The sequence below is a fragment of the Leiobunum rupestre genome, chromosome 2, assembly GCF_980474605.1.
Source record: "Leiobunum rupestre chromosome 2, qqLeiRupe1.1.hap1, whole genome shotgun sequence".
In the NCBI taxonomy this organism is placed as follows: domain Eukaryota; kingdom Metazoa; phylum Arthropoda; class Arachnida; order Opiliones; family Sclerosomatidae; genus Leiobunum; species Leiobunum rupestre.
In genome coordinates, this window is record NC_143385.1 from 10289307 (window position 1) to 10310896 (window position 21590).

Genomic DNA, 21590 nt, shown 5'->3' on the forward strand with positions numbered 1-21590 from the left:
AGTATTGGCTTTAGCGAAGCCGATATTGACCAATACCGGTATTAGAAAAATATTTAAAAATAGGAAAATTCTCGATTAACTAAGTAATGATAATATTTTATTTTATTAGCCGCGTCACGTACACCGACTTCAGAAGCTATAGATCATACTTTTTTTTAGACCGGTGGTTACGAGTGTAAACAAATAAAAAACAGCGATATTCGATTTGTGATAGAAAATATGTATGCCGGCCGATATATCGGCTGTACCCATATCGGTGCATCCCTACTTTAGACGCAGTGCCTTGTCGCATTAGGAACTTAAGACACAGTACCTTGGCACATTAGTCACATAAGACACAGTACCTTGGCACATTAGTCACTTAAGACACAGTGCTTTGGCACATTAGGCACTTAAGACACAGTGCCTTGGCACATTAGGCACTTAAGACACAGTGCCTTGGCACATTAGGCACTTAAGACACAGTGCCTTGGCACATTAGGCACTTAAGACACAGTGCCTTGTCGCATTAGGAACTTAAGACACAGTACCTTGGCACATTAGTCACATAAGACACAGTGCCTTGTCACATTAGTCACTTAAGACACAGTGCCTTGGCACATTAGGCACTTAAGACACAGTGCTTTGGCACATTAGGCACTTAAGACACAGTGCCTTGGCACATTAGGCACTTAAGACACAGTGCTTTGGCACATTAGGCACTTAAGACACAGTGCCTTGGCACATTAGGCACTTAAGACACAGTGCTTTGGCACATTAGGCACTTAAGACACAGTGCCTTGGCACATTAGGCACTTAAGACACAGTGCTTTGGCACATTAGGCACTTAAGACACAGTGCTTTGGCACATTAGGCACTTAAGACACAGTGCTTTGGCACATTAGGCACTTAAGACACAGTGCCTTGGCACATTAGGCACTTAAGACACAGTGCTTTGGCACATTAGGCACTTAAGACACAGTGCTTTGGCACATTAGGCACTTAAGACACAGTGCTTTGGCACATTAGGCACTTAAGACACAGTGCCTTGGCACATTAGGCACTTAAGACACAATGCCTTGGCACATTAGGCACTTAAGACACAGTGCCTTGGCACATTAGGCACTTAAGACACACGAAAAAAGATCGAAAAATGGCCACCTCCCAAGTTTATTAAAAGCGCTCTTCTGTTGAAAAATGTCTCTCCTCAAAATACCTCTATTCTCTATTGACCTTTGTTTTGTCTTTTTCAAGGTTGAGGAAATTCGGTACTATTAGTTTTCCTTTTCCTATTAACAGATTCAACTTTTGTTTCAGAACATCAGCTTACGTTGCTATCATTTTATGAGAAGGTAACGTATTGACCTAAAAGTATGCCTTTATATAACATTTTTAGATAAATTCAAAGAGACCTTGTTTCACAGGGAACGTACCTAATGAGGATCCTTAATCGAAATTTATGGTCGTTAGTTAAGTTTATAAAAATCGTAACGATGTTTTAAACTCAAGTAACGTTATATTTCTGGAAAAGGTTACCATGTTAACATGTCTCGAGAATGCTGTTATTTAAGACAGTCAAATTTTGAGAAAGCCACCTAATAGTTTTTTTAATAATCTAGTAATTTAAATATCCTAAAACGAAGGTTAAAGCAACATGATAAATTATGTAATGAGTCAGTCTATTGGTAAAACAATCGAGGATTCGTATTTAGAATTTCTTTCAAAAGTCACGTATCTCGCCTTTTTTGAATTTTGCGCTCCGGTAGCGAAATATTTCGTTAGGAGCTGGAAATGACACAATTTGACAAATTTCGTCAGCAAAGTTTCATAAGAGAACATACTTTTATGATTTACATATGAGTTATTATATAACGCTACTCAGCATAAGTTGAAGAAATGTCATTATGTGTTAATTTACGTCCTTCGTAGTAAACCAGCTTTAAAATAAAATATAATTTTTTTAATATATGTAAATTAGTGCGTATTTTAATTTCTGTAAATTAGTACGATTTTTAATTTCTGTAAATTAGGGCCATTTTTAATTCCTCTAAATTATGGCCATTTTTAATTTATGTAAATTAGTGCCAAGGGCTCACGAATACATACCTAATTAGCTAAAATAATTTTATATATGATTCATTTGAATAGCTCGTAATCCAACTAAGTAGTTATTCTTCCAAATTTAGTATTGAAAAATTCTACCAATATTTCTATAAATGTCACAAAAATTCCTTTAATTAAATTTGTAATAAAAATCTATAGGCTATTTCGACCTTGACCTTATTGTTAATGAATTTTATAAAAAAAATTGTTTTTTTAAAAGTTTTATTTCGATTAGGGTAAATGACAAATTTAATTTGAATTATATTTTTCATAAAAATTTATTTCACAAAATTACGTTTTATTTACAAATGACGGATACATGGATATCTTCGAAAAGCGATGCCCCATTTGGCTCAAAGACTGTTACTGTAATTACTCTTTGGTTTCGATCCTCCCGAGTACTGCATTCCCACAACAGTATTCTGAAATAATAACGAACAAATTCTATTAGACTTTGGCAGATAAAGCTTCGAACTCTTTAAAGGTAATCGTTGAGTTTAAAAGAAATCGTTTGAGCGTTTATTTTTCGTATCAAATTTAATATACTTAACTTCAAACAAGCTAAAATAATCGAGTATATTTGTGAAAATTGTTTATATTTACATACATTATTTCCAGTGGAGTAGCTTGTAAATTGAGATCCAACATTGCTGATCCCAGTAACATTGCCTATGTTCGTAGTGTAAGAAGGTCCCACGCTTGTCGTGCTGTAGTTACTGCCTCCGTAGAATGCGTGGTTGTTACCACTAATGTTCGAGCTGGATTATCATCAAAAAGTTACGTTTATATTTATTTCGTAAGTATCTTTCAGAGTGCTGTATTAAAAATCTAAACAATCAATAAGTATAATATTTAGGTTGATCTAGGTTTAAAACGTTCTAATTTTGTATCTTCGTTTGCCTTAAGTGAACTAAAAATGTTACGAATAGTTTTCTTACTTTTGTTGTTGTGACATTTTAAATGATTTCTAAAAATTGAAATTCAAATATTAATTTATCGGCTGAGCTCAGCTAAGAGTTGATAGCTCTGTGAAGCAAATATTTTTTCGACTCTTGTCTACGTTTCGTTACAGACGATACGAGGAAAACGGTCGCTGGAAGATCAAGTCAGCGTGCAGCCATCTTATTTTGACGAAATACAGAAAATATTTGATAACGTCGTCAAATGAGAGCATATTTATAAGGAGCGAATCCGAACTTAAGGAGTTACAATTCTGCACACAATATTATATATGAGATAACAGGGCTGATTACGCTCAATAAAGGTACTTTCTATGAGTATTCAACGTGTGTTTTTAACATTTAAGGGCTTCAAAATCCACGGCTGCTGTGGCAACACTAGTTAGGTAGGCCAAGTAAAGGGATTTTCCCGAGTTTTTCAGCTTCCCTTTTCCTTAAAAACTTGTAGAGGTTAACGGTAATAGCTAGTGTAAGGAGCTCTTGGCTCACGTGGCATGAAGGGCTAGACACCAGCCTCCTACGCATTGTCACCCAGCCACCTTATTTAAGGCTTTTAAAGTCGATCGATGTTTTAGGCCTAAGGTGGTGCCTTGGATATTAGCAAAATAGAGGGATTCATTCTTAAAATTTAAATTTCTATGCTCCCTATAATGACTTTCTGTATTATTTTTAAGTAAATTAATTTAGGTAGTTTAAATTTTATTTAAGGATTGCGAGGCTCCTTTAAAATTCCGGGATTGGCCGTATACTTTGCCTCGACCCTGGCTCCACCACTGTCTATGGAAATAAATCTTATTAGATTAATCCCATACCATAACAATAGGAAAAATCTTTGGTGACTTCTTTATTTTAAAACGCTTAAGCTAAACATGGATTAGAATCTAACCTGTAAAGATTTTACTCGTGTTAACGGAGTAACATTTATACCCTTCAAAACGTTTTAATTTATGTATAAAGTCAATGTTTAACTAAGAAAAATTGTTTTGCATTAAAAGAAGCATGTTCTTACTATAAATTCTGCTCTTGCCGTGCCCTATCAAAATTATCCGTTACTATTTTGTTACTATTTTTAAAACAGTGCTTTATTATTTTATCTCTGGATTCTATAATGTATTGAATTAAAAGAGAATTTAAACTCTAAAGCGTCTTTCTATTCTATAATTTATTGAAAGGAAAAGTTAATGTAATTAAGTTAAAATATCCATAACTAATATATATAATTATAAGTTTCCCCTGCACGTTGCCAAGAGGTGGTATTGCCTTTGTTAACTCTTTCCATTTTGCAGTTCAAAGCATTATGAAAATATTTATTATCTTTCAAAAACTATTGATATGATAGTTAAGAATCTGTACTCAAAAACTATTTTCTTTTTTTCAAATTGGTTCCGCATTCAAAACAATGGTTACGAAGCATATTTGATTATCAGTCCCGTATAACGAAAATAAAACAACGATAGTATTTTGAAAGTTCACGCGCATAATAAACATCAAGCATTTTTGAGGTCACACTAACGTTCACTATTGTTTTGTCTATATTTGGATTTGTTATCTAATTTCTGTTTGTTATCTAAGTTTTAATATTCAAGATGATTAAATCCAACACAATAAACCTTTTATATAATTCGTTTGAAGTTTTACTGAACAGATTATGTTTATGGGGTGGATTCTACTGCAACATTCAATTAATCTTGGGATTCCTTCTTCGCTATGAGACAAACTGAGCCCACTTTGTTCACGTGCACTCTTATTTAGAAAGAGTTGCTTTTTGAAAATCTAATAGATAAGATTAAGAATTGGTATCTGGTTATATCTTAAGTGTTACTCATCTTATGCTTGGAGCGCAATATTACTCAACGTTTATCGCGCAAACACTTAAGCCGAGTTTAACTAACAGAAACCGTTTTAGTTCCGTATCACTATCTAAGAAACAAACACCAAGGTGTACTATAGCATATTTCTAAGTGAGATAAAACACTCGAGACTGACCTTTTTTTTTCTAAAACGAAAGGGTAAATTTTACTCGGCTGATTGCTTAATCCTTGTTGTTTTCGTTCCTAGTTACCTCCAGATGTAAGATAGTACGACAATTTCAACGGCTATTTTTGATAATTGAGACGAAGTATACGATAGTGTTCGATGATTTTCAAATCCTCTTAAAATAGTTTTAAAATTGTAGTTATTAATATTCGGTTTATGATTTAATTAATGTTTCTTTTCAATGGGCCTAACTTGATATAAGCGTTATTAAATTTTTTTATTACTCATTAATATAATTTAGATCAAGTTTAAAGCCAATATTCGAACAAAATAAAATTTTATCTACAATCAACAATTTTCTGACGCTGTTTACGTGGCAGAGGATCAAGCGTTTACCCTGTCTAACAAAGACTAAGTGGAATTTGAGATGCAACTTGGAGATAGAGTGGGCTGGAGATTTGAGAAAAACTATGCCACACTTAATTATATTAATAAACTATAAAAAGGTTAAAAAAATTACCTGACATTTTAAAAGTTGTTATATTTCTCCAGATATTACGTTAGAAACTGAATTTAGCTAAATGAAATGCTTTTGCTTAAAAACACTATTCTGAAAATCAATGAGGTAAATAGGGGCATGAAAATGTGTTGAATTGGGGCTCGCTTTATTTATAGGGGCCACAAGCTTCGTCGTCTGTCACAACGGGTCTAGAGGGGCCATTTTTAAATTTTTGCATTAGGGCCCAAGTTATCTAGCTACGGCACTGCAGATAAAATGTAATGATTTCTATATTTTGTAAAATAAACAATAAGTTGATATTAGAGCTCGGCGTTTGGATAAGAAATATCCGTTTTATTTGTTTCTATCCAAAACCGAAAATTATCCGAATACAAACTTATTTTTTGCATATTAAATCGTTTTATAACAGCGAGTAATATCCATAAATAAACTGTTTACCAAAATGTTTACGAATAATCGAAAATTTTGGAGTTAATTTATCTTTTCTACCGAGCTCTAATCGGTACCCCCCTGTTATGGCCTCTAGCATGTGGCACTACCCATAGATTCAAAGCTAAATTATTAGTAAGCAAAGCTGTTTTTCTGCTAAATTTGGCTTAGGAACGGCCATAAAGGTATCGGTAGTGTAATTACAAAATATCTCCTGCTATGACCGAAGTTTACTGTATGTAGAAGCTATCTTTTTATCAACCAAGAAGTAGAAACATATTAAAATGTGTAATATCTGTAAAAAACACACTTTAATGTTAATTTAAACGCCCTAAAGGGATTTTATTGTCCCAAATTGAAAAGGTGTATAAATAGAGTGATTTAACACCTGGTAGGGTGTAGCTCCCTTAAGGCAGTAGTTTAGTACCATAAAAGGAATATTTTAACACTTTAAAGGGAGTATTGTAGCACCCTTAAGGCAGTAGTTTAGAACCTTAAAGGAAGTAGTTTAAAACTATGAAGGGAGTATTATAGAACCCTTAAGGGAGTATTGTAGAACCCTTAAGGGGGTAGTGTAACACCCTGAAGGGAGTCGTTTGGTACCCTAAAGGGAGTAGATAATAACCCTGAAGGGAATAGTTTTATACCACAAACTGTATAACAAAGGAACCAAAACGGAGGACATACAGTCACATAAGCACCCCAAACAGTGTAAATAAACAACCTAGCAGGAAAACTGCTTTTTAAGGTATAGAATAACATCCTTTATCAACCTGTTAAGGTGTTAAATATAGGACAAGGAAAACCCTTAAAGGTTTGGAAATAAACGTTTTTTTTAAGAGTGTAGGTTAAATCTTTTTAAAAGAGGAACCGCCGTTTTTGATTGTCCAGTGCAGCCAAAAAAACTTGTTTGATCCTGGAAAGCTATAGTCGCGCTTTTTATTACGAAAGCATAACTTACTCATCTAAAATTTCAACCATTATTGTTGTTGCGAATGTTTTTAGCCGTTAAAAAACTTGGAAAAGGCTTTTGAAACTACTAATTAGATATAAATTGTTGGGTATTTAAATGGAAGTCACTTTTTGTTTAACATCATCGAGATCGTCTATCTTTCGCATAATGATTCGTTATTCAAGAGCGGTGCTTACCGAAATTGTGGTCCTGCACTTTGGAGAAGATGTGGGAAATCCACGAAAAATGTGTGATTTTCAAGTGCGACATCCAAACTGAAGGCCATCCTTAAGTACATTAAAGCGAGCTGTCAGTGACTTTCAACAGTTTGGTAATGTAGAACCTAGGTTTCGTGGATTGGGTCAGACTAATTTTGCCTTTGAGAACACTGTTCTTGCACATTTTGCCGCATACCCGAAGAAGAAGATGCGGAATCGTGAGTTACTTTTAGGTGGCATTAAAAACTGACAAGGAGACTACCCGAGGTGGTTATCTCCGATTTGGTTCAAACTCGGGTGGTAAGTAGACCTTCATGTAACTTGAAAATCCCTAAAAGGGTGGACAAGAATGGGCTTTCGTTTTGCCATGGCAACCAAAAATGTTTTTCACAACTTAAAAACTGATTTTCTCTATGAAAATTAACGTGGGAAAATCGAAGATTTTAAGGGTCCCCCCCTAACAATATTTTTCAAAATTTTAAAAAAGGTTCATCAATTAGATACATAATTCAGATCATGGCTAAATCTGGTACATTTGGACCAATATACGTCAATTTTGGTAAATATGAGTCAATATACATATATTGGGTAAATACGAGTAATCAGTTTTTAAGTTGTGAAAAACATTTTTGGTTGCCATGGCAAAACTAAAGCCCATTCTTGTCCACCCTTTTAGAGATTTTCAAGTTACACGAAGGTCTACTTACCACCCGAGTTTGAACAAAATTGGGGATAAACACCTCGGGTAGTCTCCTTGTGAGTTTAAATTTTTTTAATACAAATATAGGTATCATCCAAACGAAGCTACGCTTCACCAACGACTGAGAGATGGGGATTGTTAAAGACGTTACGATTTCTGCAACTGGCTGCTCAATGCGGTGAACGACCATCCCCAATTGACGCACCATGTTCTCTACACCGACGTATGTTCTTTTTCTAGAAGTGGACCTTTCAACCATCAACATAACCAGCTATGGCAAGACGAAAACCCTCACTGGGGATTCTAAAATCATCACCAAGTTCAGTTCCAGCGTGTAAATGTTTGGGTTGGATTTCAGGAAATCGTTTGATTGGTTCAGTGTTCTTGCTTCAAAATCTCAATCGCCACAACAATTTTCGTTTTTTCCCCGAACGAGCTTGCAATAAGCAAGATGGTGCCCCACCATATTATCACAGAAAGGTGACTGAATTCCTGAACAACGAGTTTCCTCACAGATGGATCGGAAGAAATGTTCCAGTTCTTTGGCATGCAAGGCCTCCCAATCTGACACTGCTAGACTTTTTCTATATAAATTTATCAAAGAAAGGGTTTACGCAACCTCTATTTAAACGAGAGCCAAACTTCGCCGGGAAATTGAAATTGCTTGTCAAGCAGAAACACTAGAATTGACAGAGCGTGAATTTGATGATATGAATGTCCGAGCTCAAGATTGTGTTGCAGCCGATGGGAATATAATTGATCCCACTTTATAAACCCTTAATAAGCGTGTTTGGAAATAAATAATATTTAATTTATTTTAATTTTAGTTTTTGAACGTGCAAACTGTTCTGCGTGTGTGGAATTATATTTAATTAAAACTACGACAGGTATTCCGTAATTGGAGGTTTCCGTTGATTCCCTAAGATACGTAAATGCGTTCATATCTTTGCTATTTCTTTCCCGGATGAAAGAAGTTTATTTTGGCTTGCCCAACATAGTCAATTATTAAGTCGCGTTTTTAATGAAAAATAGGTATTTTTCCATCGAACCAATGCTCTACAAATTCTCATTTTACAAAATTGATCAAGCACCTAATGATGAAATTTTTTCTTACAAAAGTGTTAAAATATTTAGATAAAAAAATGAAATTTCACCAATCAATGTTTTCCGGTGTATTTATTTCACCATAAAAATTTAAATTTCTACCTTAAGTATTTTTTGTAAAAAATCATTGGTCCGAACAATATCGAAAACATAAACCACCGATTTCGTAAATCAATTTTCCTTTGACTGTTTGTTTTAAGGGCAAGAGGTTCTTAAATGTATTTGTACGTCAAAACCGTTTAAGACTGCCACATATGTTAAAGCGCTTTTGTGGGTTTTGTCTACCATTTTCCAAATTGGCGACAAAAGCACAAGGAGAAGATTGTGATTTAAAACACCACCTGGAAACTGACACCATTGTGTGTCTGGATTTATAGCCCGGTGTACCTAGCAACAGGGGCCATACCACCGGAGGCCTATCATCACATTGCACTACGCCAGCGTCCACCTAGCCCGGACAGGTGACAAATCCAGCATGGGTATTAGTACCCTACTACTGATGTTCGCACCTTTGACTCAAGCCACTCAACCCAGCAGAAGGTGGAGCAATGGGTGGACCAATTTCCACTTCACACACAGCAGTGGGATTAAGAGTGGATGCTACAGCAACTCCAGCCGACACCCTACCTACCTAGGTAAAGAGTCATACCCTTTGGAGAGAGCTCCTAAAGGGGAACAATGGGCACACAGCGGTCCACATAACCCGGCACAGCTTAAACCGGAGACCCCGGTGTGCTCCAAAAGGCTGGGAAACAGGACCACCGTGCCCTCATACGGAGGCCCACCGCCCCACAGCAGGCTACCCAATCCACCGAGGCAGCCAGTTTGCACGGACCTCTCCGTAAGCCTGAGCCGAAGTTCAGTTTCCAGCCCAAATCTGACCGAAAATGGAGGTGGAGATAGGAAAATTTGATCAGAGCTAACGTCTCCGAGTGCGCCACCGCACTTATGGGTTACGAGAGCCGTTCCCCGACTCCCCGGTAAAGCCACCAGTTATTGCACACTCTAACAAATTTAGGGCCGGAAACTGACACCAAGGTAACCTTTAGTGTAACAAAAAGTTCTACTCTAACACCTTTCTAAATCCAAAAGCCCACGTCATCGCCATTTTGAAAATGGCCGCCATCTTGATTATTTTTGACATTTTAATGTTAGCTAAAATGACTTGACTTAGCAATTTTTATCGAGTTCCTGTTTTATAGCATTGCATTAAATCGGTTAATTTTTATTTTTAGCTCTTACTTCCTGTTCTAATGGATATATTTATTTACCATCAAAAACAACGCGCTCTTTATCAAACAAAAATTCTGGGAATTGGACGCTCACCGAAGTGCTTTCCTTTTCTTATCTAATACAGGTACTCTTCTGATTAGATATTTATAGGTAAATTGCGTATAAAAAGGTTCCCAAAGTTAAAGTATTACATAAGCGTATTCGACCTGCGTTAAAAATGAGCTCTCAAACCAAGTACGTTCTATTTTATTTTATTTCTTCTCTTATATTTTAGTTTGGTCATAATAAGGAACTTAGTGTTTATCGGTTATAAGCAGTTCTACTTTAAACAGTTTAGCTTACTTGTAGGCTAAACGGTCTGAGCACGATAAAACTACGCCTACACCTCTAGACGTTTCCTATAGGCGTTTTCTGTCTAAGTCTATCAAGCTATATTTCATTTCCGATAACATTATCGAAGCAAAGATTTACTCATATTTACCAATATTTATCCCCGAAGATAGTGCTATTTTTAAAAGTGATATCTTTTTGTCCTGTAGCAAAAATATCGATGGTCTTGGTCACTCCTTTTATGGACAGGATAATCGAAGCAACACGAATAAAGCGCCGAGTTACGACACGAAGATTGGAGACGTCAACGGAATTTCAAATGTTGGAACGACGCACAACTCGCACGCCGAAGGAGAAAAAGTAACGCGAAAACAGCCCGTCATTGATCCGAAAGAAACTTAACCGACATTTTTTCTTTCAGAATAAAGTTTGCGGATTATCTTTCGAAGCTGGTAACTAGCACGTGCGTTCAGAAAAGCATTTTGTATATATCTTTTAACCCGACAAGTGTACCAAACATTGTTTATTTTAAATGATAATCTCTTTCGAAAATAAAACATTTTTTAAGGAATCTGATTGATAATTGTTGATATATTTAGTTTAAAAGACCTCTTAAACCTCAAACTGCTAATCTAAGTATTGTACATCTTGGCCATAAATCACGCTGTGTGCACACGAATAATAAATCCTTAAAAGGCTTAAATGGCGGTAGTGCAGAAAGCATAGTCCAGTAAAAGTTGGTTTTTCGTTTTCTGGAATTTTTACAGTTTCATAATTTTGGGGAAAACTTATTTCTGGTCAATTTGGGTGCTGTTCACAAATGAAGTAACACATATAATGTGTTCCAGGAGGGAGGGAGGCCTAACTGTAATATGTTACGTCGCATATCATAATTCAATTCAGGATTCTAAATTATCAATTATTCTTCAGAGGCACTAGCAATTCAATAGATGTTTTTATTATTTATAATCTTGGGTACACGTTAATAGGGCAATCCCGAATAGTTTTGGCCCATTATGACGCCGGGGAATGAAAGCTAGGGTGAATGGATCTTTCACACACACTATAGCTTTCATAAGTGTGGCTACTGGTTAGCATTTTCGCCTCGCAGCAAGAGGAGCCGGGTATGATCCTAGCTAGTGGCACTGGGTGAAACTCGGGACAACTCCTTCTGCGTTTGGTTTGCAAGATCTATTCCTGTCGGTTAAAGGGGTTTTCCTCCGAGAACTTTCCTAAAAACTTGCAGAGGTTTTAAAACAATTGTTAGTGTAGAGATGTTAGTGATCATCCGTGGCAGGGCTAGATACAACCATTACACGTGGTTTAAGTTATCTTGTATCGCTCTTAACGGGGTCTCAAAACTGTTGCAATGCAGGTTATATAGCTTTTTATAATTGACTTATTTCACGTGTAGGTCAAATAAGATGTCTAGCACTTGTTTTAATATTTAAAGTGAGCGTCGTCTGCTATTTCTACTCTAATCTATGTGTTGATAAATTTCCGTGGGTTGCTGGTCAAGCTATCTAGTGTGCAGCCCTTATTTGAAAAGTTTCGTTTTTAGCGCCGGCTCACTTTAGCTCAGCACAATTCGTTTACTTTCGCGCTTTGTCGCTGGATATTCCTTTAAGGTGATCCTTTCAGTTACTTTATTATCCCTTAAAAGATAAAATGAAGTTTTAGAATTTATAGGTTTGTTTGGCGTTAAAAAGGCGAAATAACTTCTTATCTAATGCTTTAAACTAGCACCAAATGGGAAATACTATTTTCAGGATTGCCAAGACTTAAACAAAATGTCTACAACAAAAGCTTAAAACATGTTTGAAACGACCATTTTAATAAAAACTAATTTGTTTAAAACGTTGAAAACTTATTATTTAATAGTTGTTTTTTATAGGTCAATTATATATACTTTTTTGATAAGAGGGACATAAAATAATTTATTGTTCAAGTGGTGTATTAGACAAGCTTGTAGAAGTGTAACTTTAATTTGCACAATCTGCATTCCTGCAAGTTCCCGTTTACGATTTCAAAATGTGATGTAACTTGTCTAATATTAGTCTTCTTATTGCGGCACAGAAAGGTGAAGAACCTGATAATGAAAAGTGAATTAATAATGTGGGATATTGCCATATGAGACACATTGCTATTCTTTGGATGTATAGAGGACTGATTTCGTTTATTTTGAAACAATAAGTGTCCAATATTCCATTTAAGTATGAGACTTACAAGATGTCACGGACATTTGACTACACACAAACACCCCTCATGTATTGAGCGTAATTTGCATATTGTATTTAAATTTTAGAAAATTTTCGATCACCTTGTATATTAACTTTATGAGCGCACTGTAATAACGCCAGACGAATTTGGTCGAAAATGAACGTTTTTCTCAAAAAAAAAATCTCTATCATATTTATAACGATTTCTGAACCACCCTGTTCAATTATATACATATGTAAATGTAGAAACTTTAAGCTAATTAATGAACACAATTATAAACGCTTCCTTATAATTATTTTTCTCGTGGGTTTATTGACAAGTAAATATGTAGAAAAATTTATATTATGTTTAGAACAGATAAGAGTATTTTACATATTTTTTGTTTTTCAGTTTGACTTAAAAACAGTTTCAAACACTGAATTGTGTTTTAATCAAAAAGAAAAATGTTTTTATAAATTTGTAAAACAAACATAGATTTGGACAACCGTGACTATTTAAAGTAATTTGTACATTAACAGTGATTTGAGGGTATTATAGATAGTTTAAGAAAGGAACTACATGATAATATACAGAATATCGCCTAGACCCCACTGAAATAATTTGGCTTCAGAGATAGGCAAAACTTGAAGTGAATTTGCGCGATATATTATCCCCCTCATTTTACTCACTACACCCCACCCAACGTATGGAGTTTTCACTTTTTCGTCACTCGACGAGTGCGCTCGCGGGAAAAGAGTGAAGGTGGTCCAGGTCAGCTCTTTCACTCTTATCGATTTTCAAGGCTATTTAAAGAAGGTGGGAAATTTAAAATTAAATTAAATTTAATAACTTTACTGGAAAGCATGGTGCCAACTAGTAACGGCAAAGGAGTCTAAAATATACTTTTGGGAACGAATTAAAATTTATCGCCTTAAATTTCACGTTTCCCGCCAATAATAAAAGTAAAATAAGTAGCCTTGACTAATTTCACTCTTTGGGGGAAATTGTACTTGGCGAGTGACGAATTTGGAGAGTGGGAAAGAGTAAAGAATTTTATTAAGTTTTAGAGTGAATCTCTAAAAATCGCTAGCGATTTTGCCCATGCCTGCTTGGCTATCTCTCACAAATGCCATTTAAAAGGAAAGGGATACATATGTAGCTCTAAGCACTTCGAATAACTTCGAGACCTGTTTTATAGCTTGCTCGTGGGTGTTGCCTGCGTTCGTTGGCATGGTAACGCGTTTAGGACGACCATGACATTAAGACGTCCATGGTGGTCAACTGGTCACGTGGTTATTTCGCAGGATTGCGATGGGTTCCGCCTCGTGATCTTTAACCTTGAAATAAGGTTATGGCGGCCGTTTCAAGGCGGTGATCACCTACTACGCTACGGTAAAGCCAACTAGTTTATTAGGAACATATTTTTTAGTATATTTACAGGGGTGTGAGGGCTAAGTCATTGGCTAACTTGTAAGCCCTGCTTGGGTGCTTATTCAGTTATCAAACATTTAGATCAATTTAACAAAAGGAAATATACACAATTAACACTATATAAAAAAACAAACAAAAAAACTAAATATTATATTTACAAAAAAAAGGAAAAAATTAATAGGGAAAAATGTATTTACTCAATAAATAATAAAACAAACAGAAAACAAACAGTCTCTTTTTAAAAGTATAGATGATTTCGTGTATATCGAATTTAATGATTATGGAATTAAACAATTTGATACCATTATATAATATTGAGGTCATTTTTTTGCTGGTGTTACATTTAGGTAGTTGAAATACCTTTCTTGGAGACTGGAATAGGCTCTAGAGGTCGGGGATGGTTAACTTTTATTCAATAGATAAAGCTCTCAAAATTATTCGTAAAATGTTTTGATCAAGTAATTTATATTTCTGTATTATCCGATTAATTTTTTTATAAATTTGTAAAATTAATCGGAAAAACGACGTTTTTTTCGATAAAAAGCTCAAATTTTACGAATAAGACATGTTTTTTAATCGTTTTCCGAAATATTAACCGGTAAATTTCTTTGTTTACATTTTTTCCCCCAAAAAATTCCATTTAATCATGGATAATGATTAACCGTTACCGACCTCTAGGAATAGCCAAAAAAGGAATCTTCAGTTTAACCTTTCCATAAAGGCCTGTTGAGCTTAACGGTAACAGTGAGTGTGAGGAGCAGTTGAAGGACTTGCCACCACCCTCCTACGCATTGAACCCGGCCACCGTATTTACAGGTGGTAAAAGTCGCTCGATGACTAGGGCCTCAGTTGGTTTTTTGGTATTAATCTAGAGTTTGCAAGTTCTCTCCTCACTGGATATATGGGTTTCCCCTTCCATAAAAACTTGTTGAGGTTAACGGTAAAAGTAAGTGTAGGTAGCTGTTGTTTCGCGTGGCTTGAAGGGCTTTCCACCACCCGGCCACCCGAATTAAAAAGGCAATAATAGTGCTAGATGACTTGGGCCTAAGGTGGTGAATATTGGGTATTAGCCTAGCTGATAAAATTATTATTAGCATTAATTACTCTATCTTCCATGATCTCCCGGTACAAATATTCTAGCAACATGTCATTTATCCATTTCCATATCCTGCTATTGTTATTGGCAAGAAAAATATAATTCGTGATTGTTTTGGAAAAATGACTTTTTTAAATTATTACATTGATAAAATATATAGAGTGTTGTCGTCAGATACGATTTTGAAAACTTGTAACGTCCCAGCTTTAGTGTTAATAGTGGCCGCCATGACAGTTACCGTTTTTTTATCAATAGGCAAATTACAATGGTGACGTCGCAGGGTTTCAGACGACAACACTCTATTGTATAAATATCTCTAAACAGTATTTTTTTAAATCGTCTAGCGAAGATACAGACTCATTGGAGGCGATATTCGGTGTATGATTTAACGAAAAATGCTGGCTTATTTCCAGGCCTAGATTGATAATGATCCCACTCGTTTTGTTAATTTGGTATTTCTGAAAGATCATTTATGTGTATGCAAGTTAGTTTTTTAATAATAATGGAAATATTGTATCATTGAGATTTTTAAGTGGAATCTTAAATTTTTTGAGTTGGGGCTACTGTAGCCGGCAATTGAGTTACCATGGTGGATCAAACGATAATGATCTTTTATAATTAACGTTACAACAACTACATTTAGAACTAAATTATGCTTTTTACCTCTCCGATGGGACTTTGTACCCTAGGAGGGGTTATACAACCACCGTGTCTGTCTGTCAGTCTGTGGGTGGGTCTGTCTGTCAGGCCTGCGAACGCGTTCGCATTTTCGGGGCAAAGGCAAATCACTGCGTACACAGTTTCTTAGAATCAGGGAAAAGGTTTTTCCAAAGCGCCCCCTTTTTGTCATTGGGTGTAGTATAATTTTTTTAATCGGCCGGGATTCGAACCCGAGCCCTCTTGCACGACAGGTGAGCGTTCTACCGCAGAACCACGGATACAGATACGCTTCACTGAAAATTAAAAACTCTTCCGAGGAGAGGTATATTTTGGCTTGCCAACTTGTTTTAGGATGAAACCTTGGAAGTTGCAATTTGTCCGATGTAACAATCCAACAGTTTATAACTTGGAATATAATCAGCTCGTGATTTCTGAAGCCAATTACCGGTGGCCGGGTTACATTGCGTAGGAGGGTGGTGGAAAGCGGTCCATGCCACGCGGGTCAACAGCAAGGTTTTATGGAAAGGAGAAACCGAAGAGCTCGAGAGAAAACCTCGCTAACAAAACTCAGCACCCAAATTGCAGTGCCACAAGTGGCGAGGCGAGAGTGCTAACCATTTCGCCATCCCACTTAATATCAAATATTTCATCAATAATTTAAATTTCTGGAATGCTGTTGCAATTGGCAGCCTTCAAGTTCTGAAATTTCAAGGATAAATATTTATAAATCTATAGAAACCATGTTACAGACCTAAGAGATTTATCAAGACGCTTAAAAAAATTATTTATTATATTTCCAATTTTATATCTGTGTATGATAAAGAACTGTTTTTATAGCTATAGTCTTCAACTATATCTTACTTACGCAGTCTTCGAGACGTTTTAGAATATGCATTTTAGCTGATTGTCCCCGTACCTTGTCTGATTAAATTCCAAGCTTTGAAAAGGTTTATTATTGAACAGATCACGCTGAGATTTTAAGATAAAACAGAGGCTTTTTGCCTAAAATATTTGTTTGTTTCCCAACAATTACAATATTTGTATAATTATATCTAAAAATTTACTTATTTCTGTTTTCGAGTTTAAGAAAATTGTCTTTTAACATTTAGGGACCAGCCCTTGATCAAAGATCAAATGCAACAATATTTTTTTGCACATTTAAAACTATAAATTTTTGGGATCGCTTAGTCAATTAGACCTTGAAAATCTATCTAAAACGTAATGCTTAAAAGTATAAGAACATGCAAATACTGATAAAAGTCTATAAATCACTCTCAAAATTAGGAAACACCTAAATATTAGATAATTTATCCGAAATATACATTTAAATAAAGAGTAATAAACTTCATTCATAATTCTGATAGTTTTAGTTGGACGAGTAGCTTGTAGGAAAATATGTTCTACTATGAAACGATTCTATGAAGGATGCTACATTCAAAATGTAGCAAAAAAATAGATGTATAATTTAAAGGGTCCAAATATGTTAAATCGGGTGTATTTTAGTCATTTGAAAAATGAAATTCGTAACTATGAACCCCTGATTAGGGTTCAAGTTCCTTGCTATGGGCACGGAATGCTGTAAATACGATCCTTGGGTATATTTAAACTACAATTAGATACGATTCCTATCTATATTTCACCAATATAATTAGAATTGGCGTTTAACTGATATACATGTATATTCTAGTATGACCTATAATGAAATAAATATAATGTTATGTATAGGCCCTGGTCGCCTAAGGTCTGGAAAACTGCTAATGTGGACCTGTTTTAGCAATTTGATGTATTTGTAACAAATTAATATAAAGAAACGCTATTATGTGTTAGGCCTAATTCCTTTATAATTTGGATATAAAAATGGTCAGTTTGGAAGAATTATTTTGAATAAAATTTATTGTACCAAATTATTTTGTAGGTTTTTGGGTTACTGTACAAGTGGTACATATTTTTGAACAAGGTTATTCGAACTGACGTTATTTACAAATTACAGCTATGTAATACATTTTCTATTGCATAAAAAAAGATTATCTAAGTGATGCCCCATGCAGACTCAGAAACTTCTTTGTTTGTGGTTTTTTTTGGTTCCTTGTGAGGGTGGTCTTCCAACAACAATATTCTAAACGTTAAAAATAAAAACAATACAATGCAATGCAACATAATATAATAGTATTTTGTTAAAATTGTAATGTACTTTAGCCTTCTCTTCATCAGAATCTTCAGAGGACTGCCTTTCGTCCTCAGTATTCTGAAATGAAACATCAATATTACTCAGAGTAAAATTACAATCTAAAAGCGATACGTTTTTACCCTGGCCTTCTTTTTTTTCGTTTTTTTTGTAAACTTCATTCCGATCACATTATTCTGAAAATTAAACAAAAATAACCAAAGTTAAATTGCGCTCTATTATCGATAATATTCTAATAGAGTTAGGCATAGAAATGTTTCAACAAAAGAAGTCGTTGAGTTTAAAGGAAATCATTTGAGAAGGCTAGAGCGGTTATTTTTCGTATCAAGTCTACCTAATCCATTTCGCTACGTAAATGCAATCAGACCGAAAATAATAGACCATGCTAGAATAGATAATTTCATTGCTATTATTTAAATTAATTAATTGAGTGATTGTTTCAATTACAAACACATGTTATGGGTTATATTTGGTATTTAGGAATAATGTTTAAATTTACGTACATTACATCCAGTCGATTGACTTGAAAAGGTACATCCAACATTGCTGATTCCATTAACCGTTTCTATGTTAACAGTGTAGGATTTCCCCACGTTTGTCTGGCTGTAGTTGTTGCCTGCATAAATCGTGTGGTTTGTTCCATTTATTTTCGTGCTGGAGTATTCAATATTTACAGTTATAGTTAGACAAAAAAAGTAATTTTTGATTTAATTTTAAGTAATCCGTTTCGTTAACACACGAAGATATGTCATGTGCAACAGTACAATCACTGCAAAAAATTCTGTGTCTTTCATTTATTGGTTTATGCAATTTTCTTTGTTAAGAATTAAGTTGCCTAAAGTGAGCTGAAAAACCTTCTTACTTTTGTTGTTGTGACATTTGAAATGACTTTAAAAATTGATCTTCAAATATTTGTTTCAATACAGCTAAGAGTTGAGAATTCGAATTAGCAACTATTGGCTCTACGTGATGCATTCCCGTAGTCACTGCGCAGCCATCTTAAAGTTACCACATAAGTATACATGTATTTATTGATAAAAATAAATTTGATAACGAAGTCTACTTCAATCATATCCAAAGAAATAAATCTGAATCTTAACGTACAATATATAATATATTAGAAGCTGATAACAAACAAGGTAGATACTTTCTGTGAGTGTTCAACATGCTTATTTAACATTACGTAGCATCACCAAGATATATTTCTGGCTTCCTGAACAAATAGAGTTGTTTTAAATACAAGAATGTTATTTTCATCTAGCAATATATAAAAGATCGTTAATTTCAAACGCTTAAGCTGAACATGAATTAGAATGGAATCTGTTGTATACGGTTCTACTGGGGTTAATGGAACTTAAAATTACGTTTTGGTTCCTTTATGCAAATTAAAATCTAAAGCAGGTGCTTAACTCAAAAAAACCATTTTGAGTTAAAAACCATTCACCGTTTAACCTGTTGTTATAAGTAACTTGTAGAAACTAGAGCTACTACGTGTAAAACAGCGTGTTATCGGAAAAAGTATTGAAACCAAAAGAAAACAAAAACATTTGATACTTGCAAAAGAGCTTGCCAATACTATCTACCTTACGGTGAATTTTATGTGCTACTCTAACTACAATTAACATAAATAATTAATTCTAGAGGTAATGAATGTGCCAGTAAATTAATGCATGGTGCATAGCTGTCTATCGGTCACGATAAAACTGATAACTTGCCCTTTCATACTATGATTATTTTCTTTACCATTTAATGCTAGATCAGATATTGAAACAAAGGTGTAGGGTTGACCTCACAAGGCTCAGATATTGAAAATTTTAGATCTAAAATTCTTTGGATCATCTAGGATATTCTTTCATCTTTCTGCTATTTCGAAATGAGATCTTTTAAAACATTTTTCTTTGAATTTGAACGTTAAACATTTTACCGTATACTGTACCTCAGTTACCCCTTGGACCTTTGAGGTTCCAAGCAATAGATAGAGCAACTCATTGAAAACACGTAGGGCAAACTTGTATGATGTAGCTTTATTCTGTACAATTTACAGATGTTCGCTACCCGTTTTCGATAGTTAGTGTAAGCAATAGATATCAATTTAGAATTTTGACTCGAAATATTTTAGCGAGGCATAGTGTTTTGAAAATAAAAGGATGCAAAAGTAGCCAAAATTTTCAGAAAATTAATTATCTCGGAGAGCCAAAGTGCAATTTTTTCCGCCAAAATACAAAACAGTGAAGTATGACCATTTTCTAATAAACCGATTTTTTTTAGAAAAGGTCAAATTAAATGCTATTGATAATAGACTTTTTAATACTTCTACGTTTTGTATTATTAATACTTCATACAATTTATTATTATATAACATATTTGCCGACCACATGAGCAGGTGGGCAAAGTCCCATAGGACCGCGATAAACTTCTGCTTTGGGGTTAGTCATTTTACTAATGGGGTCTGGATGATTTAGTGCAATCAAAATTTGAATAAACGTTTTGGGGTTTGTTAGTGGTCCAGAAGCACCCACCTCGATTCAAGTTGGCGAAGATTGGAACCATGAAGTAACTATGCCCACCTGTAAAATTTCGCAAGTTTTCCTCTGATTTAGTAACTGCCGAAACGTGGATATAGAGCTCGGATAGATCGATAAATTAACCGGCAAAATTTCAATTAATCATAAAAAATTCGATTAACTGTTTATTTATGGATATTATACGATTTAATATGCAACAAATAAGTGTTTATTCGGATAATTTTCGGATATGGATATAAAAGAAATGAACGGAAAATTTCTTATCCGAACGCCGAGCCCTAAACGTGGAGCCATCCTAAGACACATTGCTAAACTATTAAGTAGCATAACTGTTATTAACTAAAAAACGATACAAAGCCAATTACTCAAAATGTGTTTTATGTAAGAATTTAAAATTTGCAGGTTACATAGAGGGTGCAGGGGGACAAATGACAATGAAAATTTCAATGACCTTGAACCAGGTCTTCAAGGGCATCCAATTTTTATCTCGAGAACCATTAGCATTAGAAGAATGGTTTCAATTAAAAATGTGTTCTACGTTTAATTTTAAGTCTAAACAGCTTTGACACGAACTAATTTGACCAATGGGAAGCCGAGAAATGTTAGACCAAACACCATAAGGTCGTGTGTGGTATTCTAATCAAGACACGACATTTAAAGGCCTATAAATCGAAAACTACCAGATCTAATGGGTCAAATTGTCGTGACACTCTAAACCGAGTGGGGGAGTTCGAAATTTGTAACTTATGATGACCTTGAAACATTAGTTCAAGGTCATTCAAAATTTATCTCGAGAACCATTAGGATTAGGAGAATGGTTCCAATTAGAAAAATTTAATAGTAAAGAACCACAAAACTAAGTAGGCAACGTTTATTAGTTGCTTATTTATTTCAATTACGTGTTTCGTTTCTTTTGTGTTTAAAACATTTAAACTCAAAAAAGTTAAAAATACTTGGTACGTCTTAAAGCAATTAATTAACGTTTATTTT

At 34.7% G+C, this 21590-nt stretch overlaps 2 protein-coding genes and 1 long non-coding RNA gene across 5 annotated transcripts; 1 reads left to right on the top strand and 2 right to left on the bottom strand.

Annotated features, from left to right (window-relative positions):
• Positions 1 to 2287: 2287 nt before the first annotated feature.
• LOC149956069 (uncharacterized) lies at positions 2288 to 3234 on the bottom strand. The gene is made up of 3 exons (XR_016478151.1): positions 3021 to 3234; positions 2690 to 2840; positions 2288 to 2504 (listed from the first exon to the last, which is right to left on the bottom strand). It is a non-coding gene; the product is annotated as an uncharacterized LOC149956069 (long non-coding RNA).
• Positions 3235 to 9146: 5912 nt separating this feature from the next.
• Positions 9147 to 11075, top strand: LOC149956070 (uncharacterized). Of its 3 annotated transcripts, none has more exons than XR_016478152.1 (3): positions 9147 to 9979; positions 10177 to 10408; positions 10714 to 10864. XR_016478152.1 is itself a non-coding variant. In XM_090164605.1 (3 exons), the coding sequence occupies exons 1-3, from the start codon at positions 10392 to 10394 to the stop codon at positions 10962 to 10964; spliced, it is 207 nt and encodes a 68-aa protein (XP_090020731.1). In that variant the 5' UTR covers positions 10305 to 10391; the 3' UTR covers positions 10965 to 11075. The 3 variants fall into 3 exon arrangements, 1 of the variants encoding a protein (XP_090020731.1); XR_016478153.1 differs by having other exon boundaries at positions 9147 to 9921; XM_090164605.1 differs by lacking the exon at positions 9147 to 9979 and adding an exon at positions 10926 to 11075 and having other exon boundaries at positions 10305 to 10408.
• Positions 11076 to 17792: 6717 nt separating this feature from the next.
• On the bottom strand, positions 17793 to 19105 carry LOC149956071 (uncharacterized). The gene is made up of 5 exons (XM_090164606.1): positions 18938 to 19105; positions 18579 to 18729; positions 18198 to 18251; positions 18082 to 18135; positions 17793 to 18006 (listed from the first exon to the last, which is right to left on the bottom strand). The coding sequence occupies exons 1-5, from the start codon at positions 19048 to 19050 to the stop codon at positions 17941 to 17943; spliced, it is 438 nt and encodes a 145-aa protein (XP_090020732.1). The 5' UTR covers positions 19051 to 19105; the 3' UTR covers positions 17793 to 17940.
• Positions 19106 to 21590: the final 2485 nt, after the last annotated feature.

Coding starts and splice junctions, on each gene's coding strand:
- LOC149956070 (XM_090164605.1), top strand. Junction 10,865..10,925: donor CGCACGCCGAAGGAGAAAAA/GTAACGCGAAAA, acceptor TTTTTCTTTCAG/AATAAAGTTTGCGGATTATC.
- LOC149956071 (XM_090164606.1), bottom strand. CDS start 19,050: ATGCATCACGTAGAGCCAATAGTTGCTAATTCGAATTCTCAACTCTTA. Junction 18,730..18,937: donor CAAATGTCACAACAACAAAA/GTAAGAAGGTTT, acceptor TGAATACTCCAG/CACGAAAATAAATGGAACAA. Junction 18,007..18,081: donor CTGATGAAGAGAAGGCTAAA/GTACATTACAAT, acceptor TTTAACGTTTAG/AATATTGTTGTTGGAAGACC.